The sequence below is a fragment of the Myotis daubentonii genome, chromosome 1 (assembly GCF_963259705.1).
Source record: "Myotis daubentonii chromosome 1, mMyoDau2.1, whole genome shotgun sequence".
Classification (NCBI taxonomy): Eukaryota; Metazoa; Chordata; class Mammalia; order Chiroptera; family Vespertilionidae; genus Myotis; species Myotis daubentonii.
In genome coordinates, this window is record NC_081840.1 from 112,584,921 (window position 1) to 112,604,183 (window position 19,263).

The following is a 19,263-nucleotide window of genomic DNA, read 5'->3' on the forward strand; positions in this document are numbered from 1 at the left end:
GTTGACATATAATTGTTCATAGCATTTTCTTACAATCTTTTGTATTTCTGTGGTCAGTTGTTACTTTGATTATTTCATTTCTGATTTTATTTATATGGGTCCTCTCTCTGTTTCTTGGTCAATCTATCTGGCTAAAGGTTCATCAGTCTTTTCCTTCCTTCCTTCCTTCCTTCCTTCCTTCCTTCCTTCCTTCCTTCCTACCTTCCTTCCTTCCTTCCTTCCTTCCTTCCTTCCTTCCTTCCTTCCTTCCTTCCTTTAACATATTTTATTGATTTTTTTACAGGGGGGAAGGGAGAGGGATAGAGAGGTAAAACATCCATGAGAGAGAAACATCCATCAGCTGCCTCCTGCACATCCCCTACTGGGGATGTGCCCGGAACCAAGGTACATGCCCTTGACTGGAATTGAACGCTCTATCCACTGAGCCAAACTGATTAGGGCTTGTTTATCTTTTCAAAGAACCAACTCTTGGTTTCATTGATCCTTTGTATTGTTTTTTTAACATTTTATTTTTATTTTTTTAATTAAATCTTTATTCAGATTATTAAAGTTGTTCCTCTTTTTTCCCCCCATTGGTCCCCTCCACCCGGTTCCCCTCCCAACCTCTGCCCTCACCCCCCGACCACTGTCCTCATTCATAGGTGCACGATTTTAGTCCAGTCTCTTCCCGCATCCCCCACACCCCTTTCCCTTCCAAGAATAGCCAGTCCACTCCCTTTCTATGCCCCTGATTCTATTATAATCACCAGTTCATTCTGTTCTGATTTCACTTGATTTTCAGATTCACTTGTTGATAGATGTGTATTTGTTGTTCATAATTTGTATCTTTACCTTTTTCTTCTTCTTCCTCTTCTTAAAGGATACCTTTCAGCATTTCATATAATACTGGTTTGGTGGTGATGAACTCCTTTAGCTTTTTCTTATCTGTGAAGCTCTTTATCTGACCTTCAATTCTGAATGATAGCTTTGCTGGATAAAGTAATCTTGGTTGTAGGTTCTTGCTATTCATCACTTTGAATATTTCTTGCCAGTCCCTTCTGGCCTGCAAAGTTTCTGTTGAGAAATCAGCTGACAGTCGTATAGGTACTCCCTTGTAGGTAACTGAGTTTCTTTCTCTTGCTGCTTTTAAGATTCTCTCTTTGTCTTTTGCTCTTGGCATTTTAATTATGATGTGTCTTGGTGTGGTCCTCTTTGGATTCCTTTTGTTTGTTGTTCTCTGCGCTTCCTGGACTTGTAAGTCTATTTCTTTCACCAGGTAGGGGAAGTTTTCTGTCATTATTTCTTCAAATAGGTTTTCAATATCTTGCTCTCTCTCTTCTTCTGGCACCCCTATAATTTGGATGTTGGTACTCTTGAAGCTGTCCCAGAGGCTTCTTACACTGTCTTCATATTTTTGGATTCTTTTTTCATTTTGCTTCTCCTGTTGGGTGTTTTTTGCTTCTTCATATTTCAAATCTTTGACTTGATTCTTGTGCCCCTCTGGTCTGCTGTTGGGAGTCTGTATAATATTCGTTATTTCAGTCAGTATATGCTTAATTTCTAGTTGGTCCTTTATCACAACCTCGAGGGTCTCACTAGATTTCTTGAGGGTCTCATTAAGTTTATCGGCGGTTTCTAGAAAATTCTTGAAAAACCTTAAAAGTGTGGTTTTGAACTCTATATCCAGTAGTTTGCTTTCCTCCATTTCTGTCATTTGTGTCCTCTTTCTTTGTCTCCGCATTTTTTTATGCTGCACTGTGTTGATAAAGTGGCTTTCTGTACTAGGTGTCCTATAGGGCCCAGTGGCTCAGCCTCCCCAATTACCTGAGGTAGACACTCTTGGTGCATGCCCTTGTGGGCTATGTACATAGTCTTGTTGTAGTTAAGCCTTGATTGTTGTAGGTAACACTGGGAGGGATTGACCTCCAGGCCAATTGGCTGTGAGAATCAGCTGTATCTGCAGTGGGAGAACTTCTGTGCTGGAGACACCCCTCCGGGGCAAGACTTGCTTCAATGGGGCTTTGGTGCTCACTGAGTCTGCCCCCTGAGTGTGTCCTTTATGGTTCCACGGAGCTGCAAACTGGATGGGCCCACTCTGACCTCTGGGCTTCCTGGCTCCTGGATCTCTAGGGAGGTGCTAATCTAGCCTTTGCCTGAGGCTATCCAGCAAAAGCCTCCCTGCATGGCTTGAGCGGGGCAGGGCCCAAGGGATCAACAGGGTGGGGCTAGCAGTTATGGCTGCTCTCAGTCCAGCCCTCAGAGGCTCTGCTTCTCAGTGTCCCGGTAATCACTGCAAGCCCCTCGGAGAGAAAGCTGCCCTCGAGTTCCAACCGATGCCACACAGTCCCGCTTCTCCTGTATGAGTCTGGGTCCCTAGAGACTCGCCTGGAACTGGAGCTCAGAGCCTGAGACTCCCTCCCGATTGAAAATGACAGCCACGCCCTCAGCCGCCAGCCCGTTCCGCATGCACTTCCGCACCTTAGTATTTTACTTCCGTACTGCGCCTCCTCTGAGTCTCGGTATGCTTTTCTCTTTCCTTCTAGTTTTAGAATTTCCACTCAGCCAGCCTTCCTGTGGTTCTGGATTATGTCTGTTCTGTCTTTTAGTTGTATTTTTGAAGTGGTTGTTCGAGGCAGCAAACTCCAGTGTTTACCTATGCCACCATCTTGGTTTCTCCCTGGATTCTTTTTTTCATTTTGCTTTTCCAGTTGGGTGTTTTTTGCTTCTTCATATTTCAAATCTTTGACTTGATTCTTGTGCCCCTCTGGTCTGCTGTTGGGAGTCTGTATAATATACTTTATTTCAGTCAGTGTATGCTTAATTTCTAGTTGATCCTTTATCACAACCTCGAGGGTCTCACTAGATTTCTTGAGGGTCTCATTAAGTTTATCGGCAGTTTCTAGAAAATTCTTGAAAAACCTTAAAAGTGTGGTTTTGAACTCTATATCCAGTAGTTTGCTTTCCTCCATTTCTGTCATTTGTGTCCTCTTTCTTTGTCTCGGCATTTTTTATGCTTCGCTGTGTCAATAGAGTGGCTTTCTGTGCTAAGTGTCCTATAGGACCCAGTGGCTCAGCCTCCCCAATTACCTGAGGTAGACCCTCTTGGTGCACCCCCTTGTGGTCTTTGTGCATAGTCTTGTTGTAGTTAAGCCTTGATTGTTGTAGGTAACACTGGGAGGATTTGATCTCCAGGGCAATTGGCTGTGAGAATCAGCTGTGTCTACGGTGGGAGAACTTCTGTGCTGAAGACACCCTTATGGTGCAAGACTTGCTTCAGTGGGGCTTTGGTGCTCACTGAGTCTGCCCCCTGAGTGTGTCCCTTATGGATCTGAGGAGTTGTAATTGGATGGTCCCACTCTGACCACTGGGTACACTGGCTCTTGAATCTAAGGAGGTGGTAATCTAGCCTCTGCCTGAGGCTACCCAGCAGAAGCCAGCTGTAAAGCAGTGTAAGTTGCCCTGGGGCCTTGGGGCAGTGGCAGTTTGTTAAGTAATTTTCAGATTACAAAGGGCCGGGCCTTTCATATGCAAAAGCCTCCTGCACTGCTTGGGCAGAGCAGGGTCCCAGGGGATCAACAGGGCGGGCGGAGCGAGCAGTATGGCTGCTCTCAGTCCTGCCCTCAGAGGCCCTGCTTCTCAGTGTCCCGGCAATTGCTGCTAGCACCTCCGAGAGAAAGCTGCCCTCGATTTCTGACCGATACCAGACAGTCCAGTTTCTCCCATATGAGTCTGGGTCCCTAGAGACTCACCCGGAACTGGAGCTCAGAGCTTGAGACTCCCTCCCAATTGAAAAAGACAACAGTGTCCTCAGCCGCCAACCCTCTCTGCATGTGCCTCTGTACCTCTGTATTTTACTTCTGCACTGCACCTCCTCTGAGTCTCGGTATGCTTTTCTCTTTCCTTCTAGTTGTAGAATTTCTACTCAGCCAGCCTTCCTGTGGTTCTGGATGATGTCCATTCTGTCTTTTAGTTGTATTTTTGAAGTGGTTGTGCAAGGCAGCAATCTCCGGTGTTTACCTATTCTGCCATCTTGGTTTCTCTGATCTTTTGTATTGTTTTTTTGACACTGTGGTTTATTTACTCTCTGATCTTTATTATTTCCTTCCTTGTACTTTCTTTGGGCTTTTCATATTGTCCTAGTTCTAGTTCTTTTAGGTGTAAGGTTAGATTGTATATTTCAGATTTTTCTTGCTTTTTGAGGTAGGCCTGTTATGCAGTGAACTTCCCTCTCAGTACTGCTTTCTGTGCATCCCGTAGATTTTGGGTTATTATGTGTTCATTTTCATTTATTTCCAAGTAATTTTTTATTTCTTCCTTGATCCTTGATCTCCTTGGTAACCCATTGATTGTGTAAAAGCATGCTGTTTAGCCTCCATGTGCTGGAATGATTTTGAGTGTTTTCATTTTAGTTGATTTCTAGTTTCATGCCATTGTGATCCTGGAAGATGCTTAATATGATTTCAATTTTCTTGAATTTGTTAAGATTTCTCTTATGTCCTAACATGTGGACTTTTTTTGAGAATGTTCTATGAGCACTTAAAGAATGTATACACTGCTGCTTTGGGATGAAATGTTCTCTAAATATCAGTTAAATCCGTCTGATCCAGTGTCATTTAAGGTCGCAATTTCCTTGTTGATTATTTGTCTAGAAGATCTATCCATTGATGACAGTGGGGTGTTAAAGTCCCTTACTGTGACTGTATTACTGCCAATTTCTCCCTTAAAGTCCACCAAAAGTTTTATATATGCGCTCCTATATTGAGTGTATATATGTTTACAAGGGTTATGTTCTCTTGTTGCAGCAGTTCCTTTAGTATTGTGTAGTGGCCTTCTTTGTCTCTGTTATGGCCTTTATTTTGTAGTCTATTTTATCAGATATAAGTATTTCTACTCCAATTTTTTTTTCATTTCCACTTGCATGGAATTTTTTTTACCATCCCTTCACTTCCTGTCTGTATGTTTTGTTCTGAGGTGGGTGTCTTGTGGACAGCATATATATAGGTCATGTTTTCTTATCCATTTTACTACCCTATGTCTTTTGATTGGAGTAAGTAGTCTGTTTACATTTTAGGTTCTTATTGATAGGTACTTATTCATTGCCATTTTTTTCCTTTATACCTATGTATCTCTCTTTATATTTCGTCTTCTTTTAAAAGCAGTCTATTAACATAAAAAAAAATTCAAATCTGTAAAGAATTTTTGTGAGTTTATTTGAGCCAATCTGTTGACAGTTGCCAGGAAGCAGAACCTAAACGAATTGAGATAATGCTTTGGAGAATGGCAGGTTACATCAATATTTATACATTGCAATCAAAGAAGGGACAAAGGTGGGTTACATTAGATCCATTAGTGATAGACTAGAAAGGCAGGAGAAAGCAAATCGTGGAAACCCTGGGATTGGATAAAAAGTAAAATGGTAGACACATACTTAGGTGGGTGTAGGAACAGTTAACATGATAACAATGAAGGAATTTGTGGTATCTGTCTTGGCGCCCAGCCACATTAGATTGTGCTGCAAGGGGTCCAGAAAAAGGGAAGTTACAAGTTACCTAGACATTTCAAGGGTATGTTATTATAGCTGCAAAAGGTTATATGGATATTAAAGGTTGACCTTGTCAGTGAAGATACTGGCCTAGGATGTAACTACCCATCATAACTGCTTTTAGTTAAAGTTTAATTTCAGACCATCCTTTGTAGGTTACTTTAGGTCTCTGAGTTTGCAAGACCACCATGCAGGCCTACCCTGAGCTTGTCAGGTTAGCATGTGGCCCCTTTTGTCCACACATCCCCCTTTTGGTTATAAATCAGTCCAAAGGATACATTGATGACCAATCTTTTGGTTGGATAATGGAGTCCCACAGTGCTAGGAAGGCTTATTCCTAGAATGTCTCAGTGTCAGCATGTCTTGCTGAATAGGGGGGAACACTGTGGATGGGGCAAGACCATAACCTTAGATGGCATTTAAGGTCGAATTGTTATTATTCAAAAAGGGCAGGTAAATGGGAGGCAGTCAGATCCTATATGTCCTTGTTAAAAAGTATTCTGGATCATTTTTAATTTTTGAGTCACTATGATCCAAGTCTTTTTTGCTGTTTGTCAAGTTTTGTTTTTCTGCATCTAGTATAACATTTACATACCAGGAATAAAAGTAACAACAATAAACCAGTAACACTGGTTAGAAACAGAAAATGTCTAATATTAGACAAAGAAGGATCTGAGGGGAAATAAGTATCTGCTATTATCCAGAAGTTCCAATTTTTCTTCTGGGCAATTAATTTTACCCATTCCTATATTTAGACAGTATTCATCTAAAATACTCATCTAGATTAGATCTATATATAATTCTACCAGGGGAATTATTAGGGAGGTGTTCTTAGAGAGGTTTGTCCAAGGTAGATCCTTTATAATAGACTAGGGGCCCGGTGCACGAAATTCGTGCACTGGGTGTGTGTGGGGGGGGGGTGGGAGTGTCCCTCAGCCCAGCCTGCCCCCTCTCACATACTGGGAGCCCTCAGGCGTTGACCCCCATCACCCTCCAATCGCAGGATCGGCCCCTTGCCCAGGCCTGACGCCTCTGACAGAGGCGTAGACCCCCATCACACTCCGATCGCCTGATCGGCCCCTTAACCAGGCCTAACGCCTCCGCCAGAGGTGTCAGGCTTGGACAGGGGACCCCCATCTCCTCCCAATCACTGGCTCTCACCCCCTCCAAGGCCTGAGGCCTCTGGCCCAGGAATCATGCCTGAGCAGGGGACCCCCATCTCCCTCTGATCGCTTGCTCCACCCCCCACCCAAGCCTGACGCCTCTGACCCAGGCTTCAGGCCTGGGCAAGGGGACCATCATATCCCCCCAATCCCTGGCTCCGCCCCCCACCCAGGCCTGATGCCTCTGGCCCAGGCCTGATGCCTCGGCCAGAGGAGTTGACCCTCATCACCCTCCGATCACTAATCACCGGATCGGCCCCTTGCCCAGGCCTGAGGCCTCCGGCAGAGGTGTCAGGCCTGTGCAGGGGACCCCCAGCTCCCCGCGGTTGCAGGCTCTGCCCCTGCCCAGGCCTAACGCCTCTGGCTGCAGCTGCAGCGGCCCCGCGATCGTGGGCTTCCCTTTAGGCCCAGGCAAGGGACCCCTAGCTCCTGGGGCTGCCAGCTTCGACCATGCCCAGCTCCCATCGCTGGCTCCACCCCTACTTCCTATCATCACTGGCCAGGGCAGAAAAGGCACCTGATTCTCCAATCATGGCTGGGGGGCAGGGCAAAGGCGGCCCCAGGGCCGCCTTTGCCCTGCCCCCCAGCTCTTAGCTCCCCCCTGGGTTTCCGATCACTGTCAGTGGCAGGGGGCTTCTTCCTGCTTTCCCTTTCGCCTCCCTGCATTGTGCCTACATATGCAAATTAACCGCCATCTTGTTGGCAGTTAACTGCCAATCTTAGTTGGCAGTTAATTTGCATATAGCCCTGATTAGCCAATGAAAAGGGTAGCGTCGTGCACCAATTATCATTTTTCTCTTTTATTAGTGTAGATACTAGAAGCCCAGCGCACAAAATTTGTGTGCAGGTATGGTCCCTAGGCCTGGCCTGCAATCAGGGCCATCTTTCCCAGCTGCCCACAGCTGGCCCTTCCCCCCACCACCACCCTCCCCCAGTTCCCCTTTCGCCATAGGGTAGTGGTCGGCAAACTGCGGCTCGTGAGCCACATGTGGCTCTTTGGCCCCTTGAGTGTGGCCACGAAGTTTCAATCGCACTGTACATGCGCACCCACATGTGCTATTTTGTGGAAGAGCCACACTCAAGGGGCCGCAGTTTGCCGACCACTGCCATAGGGTGATCAGTGCCTCATGGTCGGGGGAAGGGACTGAGAGGTCGGCTGTTATTGCCCTCTCGCCCAGCCCCTGCCGCGGGTTTCCCTGTGTGTAGAGGGCAACTGGTGGGGCAGGGTGCCTTGGTCTGGAACTGTCCACATCCTCCATCACCCACCCCCAGTTCCCCATTCGCCATCAAGTGATCGAAGCCTGCCGGCTGGGGAAAGAAACCAAGAGGTGGTCAGTGCACCACATAGTGACTGGTCCAGTGGTTGGTCTGACTGTTCTGCCTTTAAAGTCAATATTTATATTTCCCTTTTATTATATAGGATAGAGACCTGGTGCACCGGTGGGGGCTGGCTGGCCAGCCCTGATGGGAGCCCCGGATCCAGGCAAGAGTTCCCCACTGGGGGTGGGGCCAGCCTGGGCGACGGGCCATGGGCAGTTTTTAGGCTGGCCACGCCCCTATTGGGGTGGGGGACCCCTCCGGGGTGTGGGGCCAGCCTGGGCAAGGGGCTGCAGGCGGTTTGTAGGTCAACCACACCCCCATTGGGGTGGGGGAGTCCCGGCTGGGGGGCAGGGCTGGCCTGGGTGAGGGGCTGCAGAGGGGTTTTGACCAGCCGCCCTGCCCTCAATCAGGTAGGAGAGGCTGATCAGAGGTGGGGCCAGCCAGGGGGAGGGGCTGGGTCCACTGGCCCCAGTGGGCATCATAGCGACCACTCACCCAGTTGTTACGGTGGTTGGCTTTTCATATATACACTAGAGGCCTGGTGCACGAAATTCATGGACTGGAGAGGTGTCCCTCAGCCCAGCCTGCACCCTCTCCAATCTGGGACATCCTCTCACAATCTGGGACTGCTGGCTCCTAACCGCTCTCCTGCCTGCCTGCCTGATTGCCCCTAACCGCTCCCCTGCCAGCCTGGTTAACACCTAACTGTTCCCCTGCTGGCCCAATCATCCCCCACTGCCCTCCTCTGCCGGCCTGGGAGCCCCCAACTGCCCTCCCCTGCCAGCCCAGTTGCCCCCAACTGGCCTCCCCTGCTGGCCTGTTCACTCCCAACTACTTTCCCCTGCTGGCCTGTTCACTCACAACTGCCTTCCCCTGCTGGCCTGTTCACTCACAACTGCCTTCCCCTGCTGGCCCGATTGCCCACAACTGCCCTCCCCTGCTGGCCATCTTGTGATGACGTGGGGGCAGCCATCTTGTGACGACGTGGGGGAGGCCATTGTGTGATGATATGAGGGCATGACGGTCACCTAGGCTTTTATTAGTATAGATAGATAGCCTAAAAAATGCACCAAAGCTTATATTGATAGTAGAAGACCACTAGTGTGTGGCCAACAAAACATTAACTTCATTATCATAGGTGATAATCAGAATATCACTGTCTAGTACAGGGGTGGGCAAACTTTTTGACTCGAGGGCCACAATGGGTTCTTAAACTGGACCGGAGGGCCGGAACAAAAGCATGGATGGAGTGTTTGTGTGAACTAATATAAATTCAAAGTAAACATCATTACATAAAAGGTACGGTCTTTTTTTTCAATAGTTTTATCATTTCAAACAGGCTGGATCCGGCCCGCGGGCCGTAGTTTGCCCACGGCTAGGGGAAAGATTAGCAGGTACCCAAGTTAAATTTTTCATGTCTAATAGGGAAAGGGGTCTAGGGAGACAGATATTGTTTCCACTAGGAAACCATAAGGAAGATAATGGCAGTATAAAAAAATTTTATATACATTTAATTAATAACAATTAGGTGATATATGAACAAGGTTGAGCAGCATCAATTTGTGAGTATACAGGCCTTGTTGATGTCTTGGGATGGCTGTCTACTTCCTCCGTAGTCGGTGGCTTCTCATCCTTGAGATGAAGGCGTGTGTCAGAGACAGGGGCAAATGTCCATTCATGGTTAGGTACCTGATAAGGTCAGGTCCCTTTAACACTGTTGGAGAGAGTCTTACATAAATGTATTTTCCAATGGACAAAAATCTCCAGGTTGTCGTAGTGTTTGAATCTTTGTCTTCTGTGAAATGAATGTTACTAATTTGTTAGTTCCTATAATGCAGCGGTTCTCAACCTGTGGGTTGCGACCCCTTTGGGGGTCGAACGTCCCTTTCACAGGGGTCACCTAAGACCACCAGAAAACAGACATATAATTACATATTGTTTTTGTGATTAATCACTATGCTTTAATTATGTTCAATTTGTAACAATGAAAATACATCCTGCATATCAGATATTTACATTACGATTCATAACAGTAGCAAAATTACAGTTATGAAGTAGCAATGAAAATATTTTATGGTTGGGGGTCACCACAACATGAGGAACTGTATTAAAGGGTCACGGCATTAGGAAAGTTGAGAACCACTGCTATAATGAGAATGTCTGCCTTTTAGTTTTCCTTATATTTGGGAAACAAAAGATTTAAAAATCAACAATATTTTAAACAGAGTCATAAGAATAATTATTCTCAATTCATTTAGTCCCATAGTTATTTTTGTTTATCCTGATTATTTGCCAGTATAATTTTTTTCTTTTAGAAGACAAAAGTACTTGGACATTTTAATGAACTTCCCTCCATGTAGCTTCAAGCTACCAGGACACAGGCCCCACAACACCCTTAATCTTCTCCTCAGCTCTGCTGAAGAACTTGGCCTTCACGATGACAGGCTGCTTTGGGAGCTTTCCCTTCCCCAGAACTTTGTAGTAGCCCGATTGCACCACATCAATGATAGGAGCAGCTCCAGTCTTGCTTTTGGCAGCGTTTACCCGTGTCTGCTCACTGACCAGGGTCCACAGTTTATCAAGGTTGACAGTTGGGCAGAAGCTCTGGTTCCTCTTTAAGTGGTAATGCCTCACACCAACTTTTCCAAAGTAACCTGGGTGATATTTGTCAAAGTTGATCCTGTGATGATGCAAGCCACCAGCACTACTGCGCTCCCCTCCCCCCAGGTGCTTCCTGTGCTTGCCGATGTGGTTGTGTCCGTGGCTCATGTGGCCCCGAAGTTTTCAGGTCTTCCTCAGTCTGGATGGCATGTCGGTGGCCGAGTTGCAAGAGTTTGCCAGTATTTTTTTTTAATTCATTTATCCCTTGAAGTTCTATAAATCTTCATACAGTTCAAAGATATGACCTGATTAGAAGCCTGCAATTTAGAGTAAGTCAGAATCCTCTTCATAGATTTTTCTAAAGATACTAGAGGCCTGGTGCATGAAATTCATGCACAGGTAGGGTCCCTAGGCCTGGCCGGCGATCAGGGCTGATCTGTGGGGCGACTGGTGGGGCGACTGGGGCTCCCACTCGCACCCGCCTTGGCTGGCCTGGCACTGCCTGCTCACCATCCCCCCCCCCGCTCACCACCGCTGCTGGTTGGGGCCTGCAGGCTGGGGCAGCTCCTGCATTGAGCATCTGCCCCCTGGTGGTCAGTGCATGTCATAGCGACCTATCATTCCACCGGTCATTCTGCTGTTCAGTTGATTTGCATATTAGGCTGTTATTACATAGGACTAGAGGCCCGGTGCACAATAATTTGTGCACTCGTGGGGAAGGGGGGTCCCTCAGCCCGGCCTGTGCCCTCTCGCAGTCTGGGACCCCTCGGGAGATAACGACCTGCTGGCTTAGGCCTGCTCCTGGGTGGCAGAGGGCAGGCCCAATCCCTAGGTGCAGCCCCTGGTCGGGCTCAGAGCAGGGCCAATTGGGGAGTTGGGGCACCGCCCCGTCATGCACAGAGCAGGGCAGATTGGGAGGTTGTGATGCCATCCTCAGTCACGCTCAGGGTAGGGCCAATTGGGGGGTTGGGGCACCGTCCCCTGTCACACTCAAGGCAGGGTCGATGGGGAGGTTGCGGCGCCACCCCCTGTCACGCACAGAGCGGGGCCAATCAGGGGTTTGGGGCGCCGCCCCGGTCACACACAGAGCAGGGCCCATCAGGGGGTTGGGGCGCCGCCACTCTTACACTCAGGGCAGGGCCGATGGGGAGGTTATGGCTCTACCCCATCACACACACAGCAGGGCCCGTGGGGGAGGGGGGTTGGGGAGCTCCCCCCTATCAGGCACAGAGCAGGGCTGCTCAGGGGGTTCGGGCCCTGCCCCCTGTCACACACAGAGCCGCAGGGCGATCAGGGGGTTTGGGCGCTGCCCCCTGTCATGCTGATCCCAGTGCCGGGGGGCATATTACCCTTTTACTATATAGGGTAGAGGCCTGGTGCATGGGTGGGGCCAGCTGGTTTGCCCTGAAGGGTGTTCTGGATCAGGGTGGGGGTCCCCACTGGGGTGCCTGGCCAGTCTGGGTGAGGGGCTGAGGGCTGTTTTCAGGCTGGGAGTGACTGAAGTTCCCAACTGCTCCTTTTTTTCTTTTTTTAATTCTGTGCCAGCTTTACCTTGAGGCTTGGCTCCAGCTCTTAGGCCTCCCGGCTGAAAGTAGGCTTCTGGCCTTTGCTTACAATGTTGCGAATCTGCTGGCTGAAGTCCAGCGGTATTTGTTACAATGTTTCTTAAACTGCCTGCTCAGAGGCCTGCAGCCGCAGGCGGGGAACGTTGGTTTCCTCCAACGATCCTCCGTCACTGAAGCAAGCGAGCCTCATGTTAGTTTCAAGCTGCCTGGCTGCCGGCCGCCATCTTGGCTGACAGTTAATTTGCATATCTCGCTGATTAGCCAATGAAAAGGGTAGCGGTTGTACGCCAATTACCATGTTTCTCTTTTATTAGTGTAGATATTTTGAGATAATGTTTCAGAGAATGGCGGTCTTACATCTATTTTTATACATTGCAACCAAAGGAGGAGACATAGATGGGTTACATGAAATCCATTGGTGATAGATTAGAGAGGCAGGAGAAAGCAAGGGGGAGGGGATCCCCTGGGATTGAATAAAAAGTAAAATGATAGACACATACTTAGGTGGCTGCAGGAACAATTAACATGATAACAATGAAGGAATTTGTGGTATCTGTCCTGGTGCCCAGGCACATTAGACTGTGCCTCAAGAGGTCCAGAAAAAGGGAATTTACAAGTTACCCAGACATTTCAAGAGTATGTTATTATAGGTGCAAAAAGACAGATAGGCTGTTAAGTTAAAGGTTGAGCTTGTCAGTGAATATACTGGCCTAGGATGTAACTACCCATAACTGCTTTTAGTTAAAGTTTAATTTCAGACCATCCTTTGTGGTTACTTTAGGTCTCTGAGTTTGCAAGACTGCTATGCAAGCCTTCCCTGAGCTTGTCAGGTTAGCATGTGGCCCCTTTTGTCCACAAGTCCCTTTAACATTTTTTGCAATGCTGGTTTGTGGTATTGAACTTCTTTTACCTTTTTGGGGGGGGGGGGGCGGGGGGGCTGGGAAGCTGTTTATTTGGCCTTCAATTTCAAATGATGACCTTGCTCAATAGTGTCGTGGATTCAGGTCCTTGCTTTTCATTACTTTGAATGCTTCATGCCAGTCCCTTCTGGCCTGAAGTGTTTCTGTTGGAAAGTTAGCTGATGTCCTTACGCGAATGCCCTTGTAGGTAACTTTCTCTTTTGCTGCCTTTAAGATTCTCTCTTTGTCTTTAATGTTTGCCATTTTAATCTTGATGTGTCTTGTGGTGGGTCTCTTTGTGTTCATCTTGATTGGAACTCTCTTGTGCTTCTTGAACTTGTGTGACTTTTTCTTTCACTAGGTTAGGGAAGTTTTCTATCATTATTTCTTCAAATAGGTTTTTGTTCCTTGCTTACTTCTTCTTCTGGTACCCCTAAGATACGGATATTATTATGTTTCATGTTGTCCCAAAGTTCCCTTAAACTATCCTTGTTTTTTAAAATTCTTTTTCTTTTTGTTGTTCTTATTGGTTGTTGTTTTTTTCCTTACACATCACTGATTCAGTCCTCTGCTCCATCCAGCCTACTTTTAATTCCTTATATTTTGATGTCAGATAAGGTATTCTTTATTTCTTTCTGGTTCTTCAGGGTTTCTGTGTCCTTTTTTATGCTGATGTAGTAATTCCCACTAAGTTCCTTATAGTTCCCATTAGGTTCCTTGTAATTCTCACTAAATCCCTTGAGCATCCTTATTCTGAACTCTATGTCTGACAAATTGCTTGCCTCTATTTCATTTAGATCTTTTTCTGGAGAGTCCTTTTTTCTTTCATTTGGGGTTGTTTCTTTGTCTCCCCACTTTAGCTGCCTCTTTGTGTTTGTTTCTATGTATTAGATATAGCTGCTATGACTCCCAGGCTTTGTGAGGTGGCCTTAACACGTTAAGCACCATGTCAATCACCGGTGACAGACATTATACTTTTCATTTGGACCATGTCAGTCTCCGGCCACCAGCATATTGGTGAAATTGGATATCGCAGGCTAAATGGAAGGGAAGACAAAACAGGCTTGGCGCTTAACGTGTTAAGTGTCCTGTGGTATCCAGTGGTGCAGTCTCTTTTACCTCCTGAGCTGGATGCTCTAGAAATGTTCCTTTTGTGGGTTCTTTGGGCTCTCTTCTGGTAATTGGGTCTTGATTGTTGTTGTCCCCTTTGTGGGTGGAATCTCCCTTAGGCTGATAGACTGTGATGCTCAACCCTGACCACATCATACAAGCTGTTGTACAGGTGCAGTCTCAAGGTGGGTTTTGCCCTTAGTTGTTTAAAAGTCTCCTCTTCAGCTAGTCTTCAGTTGGCTAATTCAGGGAGAATGTTCCCCAATTTAGTTTTATTCCTAGTTTGGTTCTGGGAGGAGGATCAAGAAAGATACACCTATCCCGCCCCACCTTGAAAAAACCATAAATTCTTTATAATGGTATCAATGTGATAATCAGAAAATTTTTGATATTTTTGGGGGGAATTGAATATGTATGAAATTTGCTGGAATTCTTCAACCTGGCTGTGGAAGTATATTTTATGCTGTACTTGAAGACTGCTGCCAGGAATTGAAATGTAATCCTGCTTTTTTATTTCTAAGTGTCAACAGGGAATCCTTAAACAGTGGAAATCCTAAAGTCCATAAACAAGATGAACCAATTTGGAAACCTATGAAGTTAACTGGGCCGGGTCAAGGAGAGGTAAGTATGGAATTTTGCCTATCTATATTTTATGCAAAATCAATGCATGCTATTTTGGAAATTATTATTCTTGTAGACATAGCATCTCATCTACCCATTTAATCTGAAGCGTTTATAGAGAAAGAAGCCATGAGTTAAGTTTGTTCTTACTTAGGGAGGTGTACTTTAGGCAGGGAATGGTGTCTACAAACCCAGATGGTATTTACAAAAAAGAAGTTGCTAAGAAAAAGAAGGCAATTTATGCAAGTGATTTTTGTGACTTATTATGGCAGTGAAAGATGACTTCCTTGGCTATGGAGAAGAACAATGTAAATTTAGCATCCATTCTCATCCTTTGTCCAGAGTAATGTATATGGATTGCTTTTGGTTATCTCTGTCACTTCTAGTGGAAAGTACATTGTGGGTGGAGGGATATTTCAAGAAATTCATGAGCTCTCTGATATCTTTCATTGGCATCATCACAAAAACAAAACAAAACATTGTTGTGTTATTTGTTTTATCATTTGGTCAAGCAGGTTGCCAGACCGGCCCATAAAAAGAAAGCTCGAATGGCGCGGACGCGCTCCGATTTCTTGACTAGAGGTACTTTTGCTGATGGGGAGGGGGATACAGAGGAAGATGATTACGATGACATTGAGCCCCTTCTCTCCCTTGACCAACCTTCTCACTCTGAGCTAGGGCCAGCTCCCATCCTGGGTCAGGCCTCTCACAGTGACTCCGAAATGGTAATTTTATATAAGAAAAATAGGCAACAAGCAAATCTGATGGGCATAGTCTTTGCTAATCTAAAGCTAACCTTCACAGCTTCTTCCCTGTATAATGGTTTGTACATGAGAAACCTCAGTGAACACAGCAAATAAGCTAAACTTCAATAGGACAAAGATAAAAGGCACTTTAGCAGTTTATGTCAAATCATAAATTAGGCAGCATTACGGTTAACTTAATGTAGGAATGTTCTGTATTATGTCTTGAAAGGTCTGGAACATGGACCCTTAAGTATTTTTTCTGTAACAGGTAAGATGGTAAACATTTTAGACTCTGTGGGTCAAGCAGTCTTTATTGCAACTACTTAACTCTGCCACCACAGAGTGAAAACAGCCAGAGACAATAAGTTAACAACTGGACGTGGCTGTGTTCCAATGAAACTATTTACAAAAACAGCAATGGGCTGTATTTCACCTGTTGGCCATAGTTTGCTGATCCCTCTCTGATCTAATGACTTAGGTTATGTGTTAGAGTTAGACAACCAATAGCTTTTAATTGAAATGGTATTCTCTTTTTCTTTTTTGCATTTAAAGTTTCTTTCCCTCCCTAATTTTTTAGTAATAGAAAATAAACATGGATTTTTAAAAATTTTACATAATGAGCAATGCCAAAAATGACTCCCTAGACCAACCTAGCCAAGTAGAGGTTTTGTATGTAATATAAGTTTGTTATAATAAAAAAATTATAACATTGGAATTAGGCTTGAATAAAACTGCTTTATTTCAACGAAGAATATAACTTTATCATCAGATCTCAACCAAAATTAGATATGTATATATACACATCCCCCCCCAAAAAAAATATGTAAACACACTAACAGCTGATAGTTCAATTTTGAAAATGAAATGTATTTTAATAAACACTGCTTTTATAATTATTTAAAGTATGTGTATATATTTTGGATGGACACCCTATAGTTGGGCAAGTGTGAATATATTTGTGCATATAAAGTGTTAATTTTGGAATTGACCTGGAAAATACACAATAAAAGGACCCTGTATGTCTGTTATGTATTAAAACATTACACTGGTAAACGTGGAGTGATATGCAGATTATTACCATGCGTATCCTTAATTAAGTTGGATCTCATTCTTTTTTATGGGAGGAAAATTTTAGAATGGTCTTCTTTTGACTCATTAAATATTTTATCTTTGAACTGTTTTAAGCTGTTTGTGCCAAAGATCGAGTTTATTAAAATGTTTGCTAATTTCCAGAATATTCTCATTTTCTTTATCTTTCGTTGTAGATAGACCCCGTTTTAAAATGACAGTATTGACATTCTAAGAAAGAAAAAACAACACAGAAAAATGCACTATCAATTCTCTTATTAGACAAATGATTCATTACACTGAGCCAAACTGTAGGATTGTAAATGATTGTAACAGTTTATATATCACTAATATATATAATTAGAGCCAAAGCCCTCTCTTTAGGTACAATAAAATAACTCCATTTTGGAGGTCCCTTGTTTTTTAGTTATAAATAGCAACACATACTTTTTTATGATTATTAGTTAAAGATGAATTATGTAATGAAGCAAACTAATTTTAATGAAAAGTACTACCTACATATTTTTTTTTACTGTGAATAGGGAGCATGCTTAATTTATTCTCTAAAACCTAAATAAATATTTTATTTGTGGAAGAACTTATCATTTGTAATTGCTGCTTTGTTCCTGAGAGTTTCCTTTGTTACAAACCTTAGTCTTTTTGGTGGTAGAATTCTTTCTTACTAAGAACTCTACTTAGATGAACCAGGAAGTTGGGCTTTCTGCTTGGAGCATTCAGCCCCTTTAAGGGTTCTAGCTGGTAGCCTCTGCCAATGATTCTGTTCACCTGCTTGACGGTCACTGCATGCCAGTAGTTATAGAACACCCTCTGCAGTATGTTAGTCACCTCTCCAGCTTTCTCACTGCCCTTCTGTTTCATTACTATTTTAGGAACAAGTGGTGGTGGTTGCTTCTGGTGGATACTTGCATGAAGAAGCTTTGCTTTCTAGAATATGCTGATAGATATTTGGTGGGGTTAGGGGTGGGAAGGTTAGGGACAGTTTTAAAGTGTTTCTGTTTATCTTGAAAATATGCCATGTTCTAATGTTATCTGATATTGTGAAGATGAATACTAATTGTTTCTAAATGGAATCTACTGAATTTTCAAAATTGAGATATCTTTAGGATTTTAAATGGGCTTTATTCTATGGCACATAGATTTTTAAAAACATCATTGTTTTGTAGTTTGTTTTACTAGACAAAGTGATCCTATCACTGACTTTTGCTAGAATGTGTGTCAGTTCTATCTTGGAAGAAGCCATCTATCCTTTCCAGTTGTGAAACATCTAATGGGATAAAGGCAGTTTATTAATGAATTACATAAAGGGAATTTAATAAGCATTACCTCCTAAGTTGATGAATTGTTGCTCAACAGTTGTTAACCAGTTGTGGAGGAGTGGAAACAAGAATAGTAGTTTCCCTCCTTAAGACTTTGGTGTGTGTGTGTTTATTTAAATTCCTACTTATAACTCTGCCATTTGAATAATTGTTTAGTCTATGTATACTGCTCTCACTTAGTTCTTATACCCACTATATTGGCTTTTACCCAAGAAGAATGACACATTCTGCTAAGCAGTATTTTTAAGGTGGTTTTTGTATAGGATTCTAGTCTCTCAATCTTCTGAATGGTGAGTTTAATAAAATAATTTCTATCCCTTATTCATAGGATTGGTCTAGGTAACATTACAGTTTTCTCCGTATAGTTTCTTCTATTCTCCAGAGTTAAAGCAATCATTTCTATGGGTATGACTCCAAAATAGCACTCCAGAATTTGTCTTTTTTATCTCCAGTATGATAAAACTAAATTTCTCACCACCTCCCAACTGCTGTCGCTTCTTATATTCTTATTTCTGTGTGTTATTCTCTGAGATACTCTCCAATCCTTATCTGTGTTAAGTTTTCCTTCTTTTCCACTCCCCCAAAATCAGCTAGAAAAACCTGCTGATTAAGTATGGCTAAGTTTATTAACTTATTTTATAGTAAGTGAAAATCAACCTTGATTAGGTCTTACTAATTTCTCAGAAAGGAGAAGTCAAAAGAGGGTGTGTATAGGATTTTGGGACCTACGCTAGTGATTTTGAGGTAGTCTTAATAGTTGGAAAGCTGGTCGGTAGTGAACAAAGTTTATGACATAAGAGGTTTGGATTGGTGGCCCCCACACAACAGCCACAATGTTAAATACACTGAGTATTTATATGTTTATTTTATTCCTTCCAGAAAGTTAGTGATAGTTTATAGCATTGTGGCTCTGCTCTTTGAAGATTGCATAAACTTTTCCTATGAAACAATCAGTACTTTTAAAATTTATTATGTGATCAGTTTTTGTGAATATATCATGTGCATTTTCTATTTATAGTGTAAAATTTTAGTACATGTCCATAATCTCTACCTTATTGATTATGTTGTCTTCTATATTTTTATTACTTTTTGTACACTTGATCTGTCTTATACACAATGAATGTTGTGTTAAAGTCACCTTTTATTCATTATGAATGGTGGCTCTTGTCCCATTCAGTACGTTTTGCTTGAATTCTTCTCAATAGTAATACCACAGCCTCTGTTTTCTTATTATTTCTATTTGTCCAGAATACTTTTAGTCATCCCTTATTTTAGCCATTCTGGATCTTTTTGTGAGTTTGGTCCTGCTTTG

At 43.9% G+C, this 19,263-nt stretch overlaps 1 protein-coding gene and 1 pseudogene across 13 annotated transcripts in view; one reads left to right on the top strand and one right to left on the bottom strand.

Moving 5' to 3' along the window:
* Window positions 1-19,263, top strand: part of MYO9A (myosin IXA) — a 483,806-nt gene that overhangs the window by 371,285 nt on the left and 93,258 nt on the right. For 6 of the 13 annotated variants that reach the window (XM_059658301.1, XM_059658294.1, XM_059658330.1 and 3 more), the window contains 2 exons: window positions 14,701-14,800; window positions 15,313-15,525. In XM_059658301.1, coding sequence (XP_059514284.1) covers window positions 14,701-14,800; window positions 15,313-15,525 — 313 coding nt within the window. The remainder of the gene's footprint in view (window positions 1-14,700; window positions 14,801-15,312; window positions 15,526-19,263) is intronic. The other 7 variants (XM_059658376.1, XM_059658385.1, XM_059658395.1 and 4 more) reach the window with 4 other exon arrangements.
* LOC132212555 (large ribosomal subunit protein uL15-like) lies at window positions 10,263-10,830 on the bottom strand (annotated as a pseudogene).